General features: G+C 43.3%; 1 protein-coding gene across 1 annotated transcript in view; it reads right to left on the bottom strand.

The window, feature by feature from the left end:
• Nucleotides 1-13,951, bottom strand: part of RFTN1 (raftlin, lipid raft linker 1) — a 194,939-nt gene that overhangs the window by 87,745 nt on the left and 93,243 nt on the right. The window contains exon 4 of the mRNA XM_081826061.1: nucleotides 1,516-1,624. Within this exon, the coding sequence (XP_081682187.1) occupies nucleotides 1,516-1,624 (109 nt within the window). The remainder of the gene's footprint in view (nucleotides 1-1,515; nucleotides 1,625-13,951) is intronic.

Genomic DNA, 13,951 nt, shown 5'->3' with positions numbered 1-13,951 from the left:
ATGACTTATACAAAAACTTGTGTTGTCAGGCTTATGCATGTGTGAACAAAAAATGCCCTTCTCCCCCAATTCCTTAAGTAATGATATGAATTCCACCAGAGTAGAGTCTCCATTGTCCTAGTAAAATGATCAGAAATGTTGACCTGTGAGGTCATCTGACTCCCAGTCTCCAGGTCTTAGCATCCCCCCATACATGAGAGGTTATTCCTAGGGCCTTGTTGAGCCTGAACATTCAATCAACGTTGAAGGGAGAGAGACAGGAAGGAAACAACAACAAAAGAGTCACTGGGTGTTTAAAGAGACAATTTCATTATTTCACTCTTCTGCAAAAATCCTCTGAACAGCCCCCCCGCTGCATTTATAGCGCAGTCCTGGGCCCACCTCCCATCTCTTGCACTCCCTTTCTCTCCCAAAGCTTCTCTGATCTTTTGACTCCCCTCTCTTGCTCCTGCACCAGGCCCTCACACATGCTGCTCCCTTTGCTTGGAGGGCTCCCCAACCTTCCCTGTGCAGCCCCATCACCAGGTTACTCCTCCTCATTCTTTCTGTCTTGGCACGGTGGACCTCCCTGATAGCCAAACCACGTGGTGTCGGCTTGTTCCTCCGCCCAGCTGCCTCCCTGCTGGTAATGCTCATCCCACTTCTCCAGGGTCTGCCTTCCAGGTGTGAGGACATGAGGGCAACAGACCACAGTGCCTTGGTTCTCTGTGTCCAAGCGCCAAGCAGGCTAGGACTGTTTCTGGCCCAAAGTTGATGGCCAACACTATTTATTAACGAATTCACTAATGGACAGACTGGATCTCAAACGAAACATCATCACCTCTATAGGATAGGGAACTGACAATTACTGTGGAAGCCTGGGTGAGAGAGAACAAGGTAAACATTAAGGAATGAACTTAGCCCCACTTTGGGCAAGGATATTCCTTCTGCAGCACATGTCACATTGAAACTCAAGTGAACCTTGCAATGAGGCAGGAAACCTCACAGGGCACAAAGAGAAGTTCAAAACCAGATACATTTCCGGGTGGAGAATGATTCTCCTGTAACTAGGCAATTGTAGCTGGTATAATGGCATGCCAGGGGCCACAGGACTCCAGGGTGCTCTCACACTAGGAAGAAAGGTGGCTCGTGGCAATGAAGACCCACAGGACAAGTGGAAGGTGGGACCTGGGCTGCAGGTGGGGGTCACACCATCTTGAAGGTTTGAGGGGAGTCCCAGCAGTGGGCCCACAGGCCTGTCAGCTGTTAGTAACATTCCAGCCTTAAAAGACAAGGGCCAGGGTCCCGCCTGCCTGGAAAGGGGGGAAGCTACCTTGTTCCTGAGTCATCTTCAGCCTGAGCAATGTATGTATGTGGGGGGGGGGGTTGTCCCCCTGTGGGGCTGCCCAAAGACCCAGGTCCAAGGAGGCACTGGCTCCTGTCCCAGCCCCTGGAGTGTGGCCAAACTGCCCTAAGCCAGCCTCCCCTAGTTCGCACTGCAAACCTGTCCAACTATCTCCTCATTACAGCGCTCACCTTCTTAATGAACTCTGGGATGAGTTTTTGGCCTGTCAGGTGGTCTAAGGAGGAACAGCAATCTAATTCCAAGATGTAGCGTTCACTGTGAAGATCACTTTTCTGAGATCTGAAGAGAGGAAAAAAACACACAAAGATTACAATTTTGCACTGTATATATATATACATATATATGTATATATATATATATATAGTGTGTGGGTGTGTGAATATATATATGTGAATTATTGGGTATTTAATGAAACCCCAAATTCTTTCCTGAAAGTAAATGTCAAAAAGGCACTGCTGAAAAATAATTCATAGTAAAACTCAAATTTTTATATATGTATATATATAAAATTATACACATCATGGAAAGACCACCATCAAGGAAAACACACCATTATAGAAATTTAGGACAATATAGCTTATGCATTAAACAACACACACACACACACACACACACACACTTCCATAATGTTTATTTCCCATGGGTTTGTATCTGCCAAGGCACAGACAAAGAGGCACACCAAACCACTAACAGCATTTACCTCTGGGGGTTGGAGAGCGTCTGCATGGGAACAGGATCTAGGGGTGGTAGTGGTAACTGAAAGTGACTTTAGTTATATCCCTAAATTTTTTTCACTTTTTCTGAAAAGAATATATTCTAATAGCATTTAGAAAATTAAAATGAATTTTAAAAGACTTTTAAAAGGTTCAACCCTTACAGAAGGCAATCTGGCAAAATCTATCAAATTAAAGATGCATTAAGAAAAGACTCTAAGGCAGCTAAAGTTCTGGGGAAAGAGTGGGTATAAAGGCTGTTTGTGGCAAACAACTGCAGGGTTGTTTGCCCGGCCGTCTCCCCACACAGGTGGTGCAGCCGCTTCCCTCTCTCCCACCAGGTATATGTGCATATGATGTGACACCATGCACATCCAGGAGAGCCAGCAACAAGTGATCACCAGAAGGAACTCCCACCACTTGATGCCATTCCTTTGAGGGGCTGCCATATGACAATTACTGTGGGCCTGAGGAACTCCTGAAAGCCACATGATTCTCAGAAATGGAAGGTGATTCCTCGGCCCACCCGGCCAGGCATAAGGCAAGAGGAAATGGATTGCCGCTAAGTGTCAGCAGAACGTGTACACTCTCTCTCTGGGTAGCCAGCCAGTCATGGGGATCAGGACTTAGGAACCAGGCTCCTGAGCTCTGTCCAGGGTTTCCAGCACAAGCACAGCCACTCCCCACTGGCCAAGGGGCGAGCAGGGCTTTCTCGGCCCACTTATGAGGAGCTCTACCAAAGAGGGGCCCATGCCAGCCCCTCTAAGAGCAAGTGTGGCCAGAAAATTCTTAAAGTGGGCACTTTCACGCCAAACTCCTAACACACATATATCCTCCCAAATAAGTGGTTTCTGAATGTATATTTGCTATATTTTAAAAATGAATTTCTAAGATTCTTATATATCATTAAAAGCAATTTACACTACCATTAACCATCTGGGTATGATTTACGTGAAATTCAAAAGTGAAAACATTTTAAAGGGGTATTTGGTTTTTCCCAGGTGTGCAACTGTGATTGGGTAAGCAAACATCAATAACATATCTTGGTTTTATTTTACCTTCTAACACATCCTTTCAGGAGTAGGGACTGAGGCACATACTTTTAAAATGTAAAGGAATAAACGGATTCCAAACTGATCAAACTGGAATAAACTAACTCTAAAAGAAGAAACCAGTTCTCTGCCTCCGCCTTCTTGCATTAAAACTTCATCAGACTAGACGTGTGTTCTCATTTTTTCCCCACATTCTCATCCTCTACCACCCCCAAACAAAAGACATATTAAAGGAACTAAAGCAGAAGATTCCAGACTTTTCAAAGAGAAGACTTGGTCATGACATACTGTCATGGGTATTTGTGAGGTCTCAAACAACGAAGACAGGCGTGGGAGGAGAGTGTTCTAAGATGTGAAATCCCAGCTGCTCTGTCACATGAAGACAAATGTCAGACCGTGTGAGGTTGTTTATAAACACCCCCTGAGATTTTAAATGAGTAGGTTGAAAAACAGTAATTTTAAATAAGTCGACACTGTATCTACTCAGTAAAACACTCATAAAATGAATGGAGTCTATCTTTAAGCAACTTACACCCCAGATTCATAAGGAATAATCCTTAATACAGGATCTAGTAACTACCATCTTTGGTTCTAGAACAAGAAATACTATAGGAAGGAAGGCAGCTCTGATTCATTTCATCAGATTATTTACTCAGTTATATCTGAACTGAAAGGAGCATAAAATACCTACAAAAATGGGCATTATTACAAATTTTCTAGATGAAACATGAAAAATCGTATCTTGACTTATAGTCTTGGCAAAGCAAATCCAATGGCTACTGAGGGAATAGATGAGCAACTAATAGGTCTTCCCCTGCCTTTAGGAATTAGCTCCACAATTTAACCACAGTAAATATGGCTGCTATGGTGAACACACCTTAAGATGACCCCTTCCTCCCAATATTCCCCACCTGCTGGTGTTCATGACTTTGTAAAACCCTCCCCTTGAGTGAGAGTAGGACCTGCACTTTGCTTCTAACCCATCAGAATATGGCAAAAAGGATGGGGTGTCACCCCTGTGATTATGCTGTGCTGTAAAGCTCCATTTTAGCAGACTGGAGCTACATACTCCTCTTGCTGGCTATGAAGAAGTAAATTGCCATGTTATGAAAGGGCCACGTGGCAAGGAACTGTGGGCAGCCCCTGGCCAACAGCTGGCAAGAAACAGGGATTTCAATTCTATGACTGCAAAGAGATGAATTCTGCGAAGAACCTAAGGGAGCAGTGGAAACAGATCTTTCCCCAGTTGAGCCTCTGTTGAGACCACAGCCCCAGCCAACACCTATACTGCCTGATGAGACCTGATGAAAAGAACCCAGATAAGCTACAGAAGCTGTGGTATGATAAATACATGTTGTTTTGAGCCACTAAATTTGCAGCAATTTATTACAGAACATAGAAAAATAATACAGTTGTTGAGTAGGAAGACATGGCAGCCTCACGTTCAAAATAAGCTTCCCACTGGTGACCAAGTGCAGGCCCAGGCCCACAAGATCCATTCAGAACACCTGAGACCACCCTGAGAGCAGTCACTGACAGGTGATGAGTGTTCAATGTCTCTGAGGGCAAGGACCACCCTGGGAGAGAGAAGCAGACACCCAACAGAAGTGGCTCCAGGGGCCAGGCTGTGGCCCTCCAAGGGATCACATCAGGAGGGAATAGATACTCTGTAGTCAATCAAGTTCCTAAGGAAGAAGCATTAACATGAAATCTCAGCTGAGAAGGCACTTGCCACCCTCCTATGAGGGAGGGGGAACACCGCTTATGTTTCCCCAAAGGCCATGTCCTTGTGTTATTCTGGAAAAGGAAATGAGAAACCACCAAACTTCCCCTGGACTGAAGGTGTGATGGTTTCCACTTCTGGAAAAAAACAGAGATATTTGGGTTTGAACAATAAAAAAAAATGCACAGAATGCATTTCTGGAGATGTAGGATTAACTACCTAAAGCCTCCATCATCTAGAAGTTAACACCAAATACTCTGAAATTAAATATGAGCACTCTAAGAAAAGCACTGCTAACAATGAAATATACTTCACCACCTCCCTCTATGGTCTATTCCATAATTTTCTCCAGATTTGTCAATTACAGGCTACAGGTGCTAAATCGAACTAGAGGTGAATTAGTGAGAACTAGAGGTCAATGACACACCTCTAGTTCACTTTGGACAATTTAAACCATCTCTAGGTGACTCTGGACAATTTATTTAAACTTTCTGTGTCTCAGTTTCTTTCACTGCTAAATGGGAATATTATGAATAGCTGTCTCTTAGCATCATTGTAAGGACTAAATAAGACAAAAGCACAGGGTATGGCGGGAGGTCTGGGCTCAGCAAACATTAGCCACTGCTGATCTAGTGACTACCATCTATAATTGCATTCTTTATTTTCCAAACACTCTTCACAGTTCATAATTATTCGTTCGATAAATACTGACCACAACTACTACTGTGTGCCAGGCACTATTCTTTAGCATATATCAATAGACAGAGAGACAAAGATCTCTGCCCTCATGGAGCTTACAGTCTAGTGGAGGCAGATAGGCAAAAAACAAAAAACATACATGAGCATATAATAATATGTTCAGCGGGATAATTATAGAAGAAAAAAGAAACAGCAAGGTGAAGAGAATCAGGAGCGTGTGAGGGGAAGCTGCTGCAGTTTTTTTGTTGTTGTTTTAAAGACTTATTTATTTATTTATTTATTTATTTATTTTATTTTAAAGATTTTATTTATTTGACAGAGAGCATAGCAAGAGAAGGAACACAAGCAGGGGGACTGGTAGAGGGAGAAGCAGGCTTCCCGTGCAGCAGGGAGCCCAATGTGGAGTTCGATCCCAGGACCCTAGGATCATGACCCGAGCTGAAGGCAGATGCTTAACGACTGAGCCACCCAGGTGCCCCAAGACTTATTTATTTTAGAGAGAGAGAGAGCATGAGCAGGGGGAGAGGCAGAGGGAGAGGGAGAGAGAATCCTCAAACAGACTCCCCACTGAGCGTGGAGTCCAGTGCAGGGCTTGATGCAGGGCTCCATCCCAGGACCCTGAGATCATGCCCTGAGCCGAAATCAAGATTCAGCTGCCCAACCAACTGAGCCACCCACGTGCCCCTAGAAGCTGCAGTTTTAATGAGGATGGTCTGGGTGGCCTCACTGAGAAGGTCACATTTAGAATAAAGACCTACGGGAAGTGAGGGAGTTGGCCATGCTGATATCCAGGATGAGAGCTTCCAGGCAGAGGGAACAGCCAGTGCAAAGGCCCTGAGGCGAGATAATACAAAGAGGCCCTGTGGCTGGAGCTCAGTGAATAAAGGGCAGAGGAGGAAGAGAAGACAAGGCCAGAAAGTCAATGGGGAACAAGGTAATGTAGACCTTACAGGCCATACCAAAGATGGTAGTTTATACACAGAAAGACAGGGGAAGCACTTGGAGAGTGTTGAACAGAGAAGTAACATGATCTGGTTTATTTTACAAGGCTCCCTCTGGCTATAGGAGGCAGCTAAAAGACTAACTCAGTGGTCCAGCAGGGAGATGATGGTGGCTTAAAGTGGATTTTTAGCAGTGTATCAGCAGACACAAAGGCTGGATTCTGGATATATTTTCAAGGTGGAACCTTCAAGACTTCCTCATGGGGTTTAGAAGGAAGAAAGCAGATGAGGATGACTGAGAATTTCTGACACAGCAACTGGGAGACTGGATGAAGTTGCCACAGCTAAGATGGGGAAGGTTATGGGTGGCACAGTTTTGGGGGAAGATCAATAATTCAGTTTCAGATGTGCTGAATTTGACTTACACAGCAGACATCTAAGTAGAGATGTCTGGTAGACAGTTTAATACATATTCCCATCTGGATTTCAGGAGTGGGGCTGGAGATACAAATTTGAGAGTATCAGCTTTCAGATGGTATTTAAAGCCCAAGGCTGGATGAGATTTCAATTAATGTAGACAGAGAATAGTCAAGGACTGACCTTGGGACCCTCCACCATGAAGACACTGGGAGAAGAGAGAAGAAAGCCCAAAGGAGAAAAAGGAGAAACCAGAGAGGAAGGAAGAAAACCAAGAGAATATGCTGTCTGTCCTGAAAGTAAAACGCAGGAAGCATGTCAAGGGGCAAGGAATGGGCCACCCTGTCAACTTCTTCAATTAACAGACTTATAATCTTCTCTTCAATTTACCAATAGTCTTGAAATCCCAAAGGGAAAGTGGATTTACTCCATCTTATGGAAGCAAGTGTAAAGAAATCTGTTTATATTATTATTAAAATGGGTCGATTATCAAATTAATCCATTGATTTGGGTCCCGAACAGCTTGGTTCCTTGAAAAAAATAAAAACATCTTCATGCTGCTAGGTCAATTCTCAAAAACTGCCTGGGGGAAAATTAACTGAAAAGAGCTCTAACCCATCTCACATCTTAAGGTCCCCATTTGGTCGCAGCATTGGAGAGTTGAGGGGGGTTTATTTCTACTCCAAAGGGATTTTCTGAAAGGGAGAGGAATAAAAAGGATATTACTGAGCAGAGATGTGATGTGCTGAAAACCAAGAATACATAAGACAAAACAAATTCAAGTTCTCAGCATAATGACATAGCGGTAAAAAGGGACATAAACATGGTGGTCCTGACTGCTTAGGACCCTGGAGAGGCAGCTAAGACTTCACAGCCCAGTTAAGTTTTAAAAAGCTGTCACAACGTGACAGTTAAATGTAGTGTGGTACCCCAGACTGGGTCCCATAACTAAAAGAGGACATTAATAGAAAAAGTGGTGAAATCCAAATAAAATCCACAATTTAGTTAACAGTAATGTACCAGGGTCAATTTCTTAGTTTTGACAAATGTACCTGGTAACATAACATAGTAATGCTTGGGGAAACTCGATGAAGGACATAAGGGAATTCTCTGTAATTTCTTTGTAACTTTTATGTTAAATCTAAATTATTCCAAAATAAAATTTATTTTTAAAAAAGAAAGAAAATCATTCTATATTTTTGGGTATATGTATTTCCTGTTTTGACTCTGTAATATTTATTCTCTGAGTCACTGTCTCTAGACTAAACTACCCCTACACCCCTGCCTGACTATACTTGTCCTATCAGAGATCCCTCAAATCTCATCAGGGCAGTGTCTAAAATAACTGGGTCTGGAGGACAAAAGGAAAATGGCCTTTGATGTGTCCCAACTTCAGGCACTGGAACAATCCAATGAGAAACCTTGGGCTCTGTGAATCAGATAGGGTTTCCCACAGGTCAGGCATCCTCAGCCCTGGCTGCATTTACCTTTGGAAGCACTTGGGGAGCTCTCATAAATTCTGATTGATTGGTTTTAGGTATGGCCTGGGCAAAGGAGATTTGGAAACTCCCAGGTGATTCTAATGTGCAGTCAGAGTGAAGAACCACTGCCCAGGCAGAGATGTGATGTGCTGAGCAGGGTATGTTGTATCTGCTACTGTCCTGGAGATTTTCCCAGGCCAAGAACTGAGCAAGTCCGTGGAAAGAGAAAACACAGAAAGAATGACTTGTAGAGACCAATAATGTAGACTCTTCTACCCTCAGAAGAAAATAAACCTTCAAAAAGAAAAGAAAAAGACCAGAGATTAAGGAAATATAAAAGAAGAATGAGGACCTTTCTCTATGCCTCTTCTGGTCAGAAAAACTCAAAAGTATATTCAACTTCTTGCTCCGCTCAATTTTTTTTACTTTTTTATTGTGGTTAAAACATACATAAGAGAACATTTACCATTTTAACTATTTTTAAGTGTACATTCAATGTCATTAATAAGCACATTCACAAGGCCGGACAACCATCACCACTATCCATTTCCAGAACTTTCTCATCATCCCAAACAGCCCTCATTTTTTTTTTTTTAAGATTTTATTTATTTGAGACAGAGAGAATGAGAGACAGAGAGCACGAGAGGGAGGAGGGTCAGAGGGAGAAGCAGACTCCCTGCCGAGCAGGGAGCCTGATGCGGGGCTCGATCCCGGGACTCCGGGATCATGACCTGAGCCGAAGGCAGTCGCCTAACCAACTGAGCCACCCAGGCGCCCCAAACAGCCCTCATTTTATCTGACCCCTTATAAATGGGATGCGGACCAAAACTGAATAGAAAATTTTAAATAAACGCTTGTAGGGGTGCCTGGGTGGCTCATCCTGTTGAACGTCCGACTCTTGATCTCAGCTCAGGTCTCGATCTCACTATTATGAGTGAGTTCAAGACCTGCGTTGGGCTTGGAGTTGGGCATGGAGCCTACTAAAAAAAATGCTTGTACAACAAACACATAAAAGCAGATTTAGACACTGAGCATTTGTGCACAAACTCTTAATTGTAGGGCAGGAGAGCAAAGAGCCCCTAGGCTGAAGTATCTCAGATGTCAGCATAACTGGCCACAGATATCAGAGTTGTTTAAGACTGTAAGAAAAGACCACTTATTCTGTGTCGTGTTGATCTCATTACTCACACACAAACATGAACTGTCATAAAAATGGTGGAAATCGGAACCGCGCTCATTACAACAATCATGTCTGCCAAGGGTTGTGCGGTCACTCCCCAGGCAGCCAGAGGGTCAGAAGGTCACACCAGGGACGCAAACTCCAAGGCTCACAGGCAATGAGTGGAAGAGGATATTTTTTGACCAAAATACATAATCTAGGCACTTAGTTCTCATGTAAGAGATACAGGAATGGTCTTCAAATCCGCAGAGAAAAAGGCTCTCTGCTTTTCGTTCGAACACAGAATCCTATCAGACGCCCTCTCACAATGTCATTTCTGAGAGCAATGCAGCTGGAGAAAACCTGTCTCCGCCATGAGAAAAGTCACAGCGCAGGAGTGACGTTAAACAGTAGGCGCCATGTCACTACGGTGTTGGGGAGACAGTGGAATAGAGGAAACCATGGTAACCTGGGCAGTTTACATCCCAGCCAACGCTAGCGATTCCAGGCCAGGGTTGCCAAACTTCTAGTTTTTTAAAAGAATTCATTAAATTCTGTTTTTATGTCAGCCATAACTGTCAAATTGTGGCTCCAGACAATGTTTTTTGCTACGTTGGCGAATGTCTTGGGATTGAATTTGACCTCCTGGCCACCAATCTCTGGCCTCGGTTACATACACAAAGCTCCCATGTGAGTCACAGAAGGCTGGATGCCAGGGAAGAGATAAGAGTGAGCAGATTATCTAACTGTATTATCATCAGAATAACCAACCCATAAACCCAATCCAGATAGTTCGTGCCTTGTAATGGCTCAGCAGATTATTCCCCTCCGTGCTCCCGGCTAACCCAGGATCATGGCCAGTGCATCTACACAGCCCTTGCCAGCTCCTCAGTGGCTGGGACATAACCCTTGGCTAAGCTATTGAAAGAACATGTTTGCAAGCAAAGACCCTACTGTGCACGACTACTTAAAATATTCAAAATTAACACGGGCAAAAGGGTTAATCCTCAAATTATACTGACAAAATGCCAAGTAGGTAATTAAATACCCATTTGGTTTCATGAGTAGATCTGAAATCAGTCTACTAAAAAACAAATGCCTGTCAAAAAAACTATTATAAACTATACTTTTAAAAAATAAACATGTGGGGGCACCTGGGTGGCTCAGTCGGTTAGGCGACTGCCTTCGGCTCAGGTCATGATCCTGGAGTCCCTGGATCGAGTCCCGCGTCGGGCTCCCTGCTCGGCAGGGAGTCTGCTCCATCCTCTGACCCTATCCCCTCTCGTGTGTTCTCTCTCTCTCAAATAAATAAATAAAATCTTTAAAATAAAATAAAATAAAGTAAACATGTGGGGCGCCTGGGTGGCTCAGTTGGTTAAGCAACTGCCTTCGGCTCAGGTCATGATCCTGGAGTCCCTGGATCGAGCCCCACATTGGGCTCCCTGCTCGGCAGGGAGTCTGCTTCTCCCTCTCCCACTCCCCGTTTGTGTTCCCTCTCTCGCTGTGTCTTTCTCTGTCAAATAAATAAATAAAATCTTAAAAAAAAAAAAATAAACATGTGAATAAATACTACCATACACACTACTTTTAAATAATAAACATGTAACAGATCTCACTTCAACTCATAAACCCCTTAGATAACTTCAAAGACCATGAGTTTAAACAACATCTCCTCTTTCCCAGGACACCAGGCCCAGTTTGAACTTGAGCTGTAAAAAGAAAGGAGAGGATGTGCAGTTTATCAATAGAACTATTTTTGCTTCATTTAGGAATAATCAGAAAGAAATGGTGGTAAACTCCAACTTAGATCACTAGGCACTTCTCCAACCAGAAAAAAAAAAATTACTGAATGTCAGCTGATAGAAACAAATTCTCTATGACTGGGAAACAGGAAGGATTTTTAAGATATTTCCCCCAAGGCAATACCAAGTTCAAGTAGAATAATCAGAATGGCTTTTTTTTTTTTTTTTAAGTAGTAGTAGAGAGGGAAATGAACTACAGATCTTAAGATTTGTCAAGGAAAGAAAAAAAAGGCTTTTTCTAGTTTCATTAACTAATGTAAAACTAATGACAATAAAAAGATCTGTGTATTCATTCATCTGTTCATCACTTTCTTGACCACTGACCACATACATGTAAGGCACTGAGTTAGATCCTGCCATCAAGAAACCTACAGTCAATGGGCATCTAACTATCCAATACCACTCTCTACTGTATGCAAACCATATAAAAACAGAAGTGTTATGGGAGTTCGGTTACTTTCAGTGTCAGGGATCAGGAAATTTTTTAAAAGCAAGAAGTGTGTCAGCTGAGCCTAAAGCTGTATGGAAATTAGTCATGGGACAATGGATAAAAAGATATTCCAGGCACCAAGAACAGAAATTAATAAGGATATAGATGGAAAAAAGCATGAGTTACAGGATGGAAATAATAAATAGGTCAGTTTGGTAAAAGGTGAGGGCTGCCTATCAGAATCAGTGGGACCAGTAAACAGGAGCCCGGCGAACATGTGGATGAATCCACTGTTAGGATGGACCTGTGACGCGTCTGCAGTGGGCAGCAGAGAAGCGAGAACCGTGGTGGGCAAGAAAGGATGGGGTGTGTCCTTACAGGATGGGACTGGACTTCATTTTGAGGGAAAGGGGAGTCATGGAAGGTCTCAGATAAGAGAAGATACTAAAATATAGACTTTAGGAAGATGAAGCAAGCCGCATTGCGTATGACGGGAGAAGAGGCGAAGAATGTCTTAGGAGAGCAGTAATGAGCTCAGCTAAGATTTTGTAGAGGGAGTGGGCGGATGGGAGAGAGAGTTTAGGTATTTCCCGTCTCTGCATTTGGTGACAGTTGGGGTGGAGTGGGGAGAGGAGTACATGCTGCTTCCCAAAGATGCTCTCAGAACAATGGGGGAAAGATTTCCGATCATTTTAGGACTCCTTCCCCTTGCAAAATAAATCAAATCTACACACACACACACACACACACACAAAAAGAAGAAGCTCTTGAAGTCAAAAACTTCCCCTAACAGTGAAGCTTAAGAAATGCTTGGGGGCAAAAAAAAAAAAAAAAAAATCCAAGTAAACAAATCCTAGCAAATCATTAAATAAAACCCCTAACTATACAGTCTCTATCAGGGGAGTTCTGAAGTAGGAAGTAGAAAGGAGAAGAACAAACTCATAGATGGGTCACTGCCTTTTCTTCTGATTTTTTCTTCCTCTTTCACCAACAGACATTCACCACTTCCGTTGATAAGGGTTTGGTATCACCAGGAACATTCCGGAGATGATGGGGGGGGGCTGTGCAAATGATACCCTAACCACACACTCTTAGGGAGCTGCGCACTGCCGAGCGTGTGCAAGTCACTGTGGGCATCTAACTATCCAGTACTGCTGTTTATTCTCAAGAAATCTTGCCACATCCTGTCACACTGTTTACAGTCAGAGCCAATTCTCTGGTAGATAAACCGTCAGTGACTGCGCAGCCCAAGGAGTTCACCATTAATCTTAAAAGCAACAGGAAAAAAACAGGCTTTACCCCTGTGGTCCCTGTATAATGCAGCCGTGAAAGAATTTCAATCCCCACCAGGCTGGACTACAGAAAAGAGAAGAACCACAAGGAATGGGATCTGGGGCAGGGTCCTGCTTTCTCTGGGATCCTGTAAGGTTCCTCATTTACTCTGAAAGATGCAGAAAGGACTAATACTAGTATTAATGGACAAATAATATTTTATCACAAACGTAATACTGAATAAAAGCAGGTCTGCCTGATATTACTTCAGAAAAGTCACATTATCTGCAAACAAAACTAACGGGACTGGCACCCCACATGAATGCTCTTCATGACTCGCTCATGGGCCCTGTCTAGTTGAGTGACAGGAAGTCTCTTCTCTGTTTACATTCAATGCTCATGTTCCAAATTAAAGTCCATTTATCGTCTCCTTCTTTTCTAGATCTTCCCACCTACACCCTCTAACTGAATTAGACGATGGGAATGTTCTATATCTGTGCTGGCCAATACAGTAGCCACTAGCCACATGTTGCTACCAAGCACCTAAAATGTGGCTAGTGCCCCTGAGGAACTGAATTTTTTAAATTTTATTTAACTTAAATGAATTTACATTTACATCGCTACACGTGGCTAGTGGCTACCTAATTGGAAAGTACAGCTTAACGCTCTTCTCAAACTTCAATGTGAGGGCGCCTGGGTGGCTCAGTTGGTTAAGCGACTGCCTTCGGCTCAGGTCATGATCGTGGAGTCCCGGGATCGAGTCCCAATTCGGGCTCCCTGCTCGGCGGGGAGTCTGCTTCTCCCTCTGACCCTCCCCACTCTCATGCTCTCTCTTTTTTTTTTTTTTTAAAGATTTTATTTATTTATTTGAGAGAGAGAGAATGAGAGAGAGCACATGAGAGAGGGGAGGGTCAGAG

Source organism: Leptonychotes weddellii, chromosome 1 (genome assembly GCF_054177405.1).
Source record: "Leptonychotes weddellii isolate Sample4059 chromosome 1, ASM5417740v2, whole genome shotgun sequence".
Classification (NCBI taxonomy): domain Eukaryota; kingdom Metazoa; phylum Chordata; class Mammalia; order Carnivora; family Phocidae; genus Leptonychotes; species Leptonychotes weddellii.
Note: the sequence above shows the minus strand (reverse complement) of the source record. Positions and strands in the feature narration are given on the sequence as shown.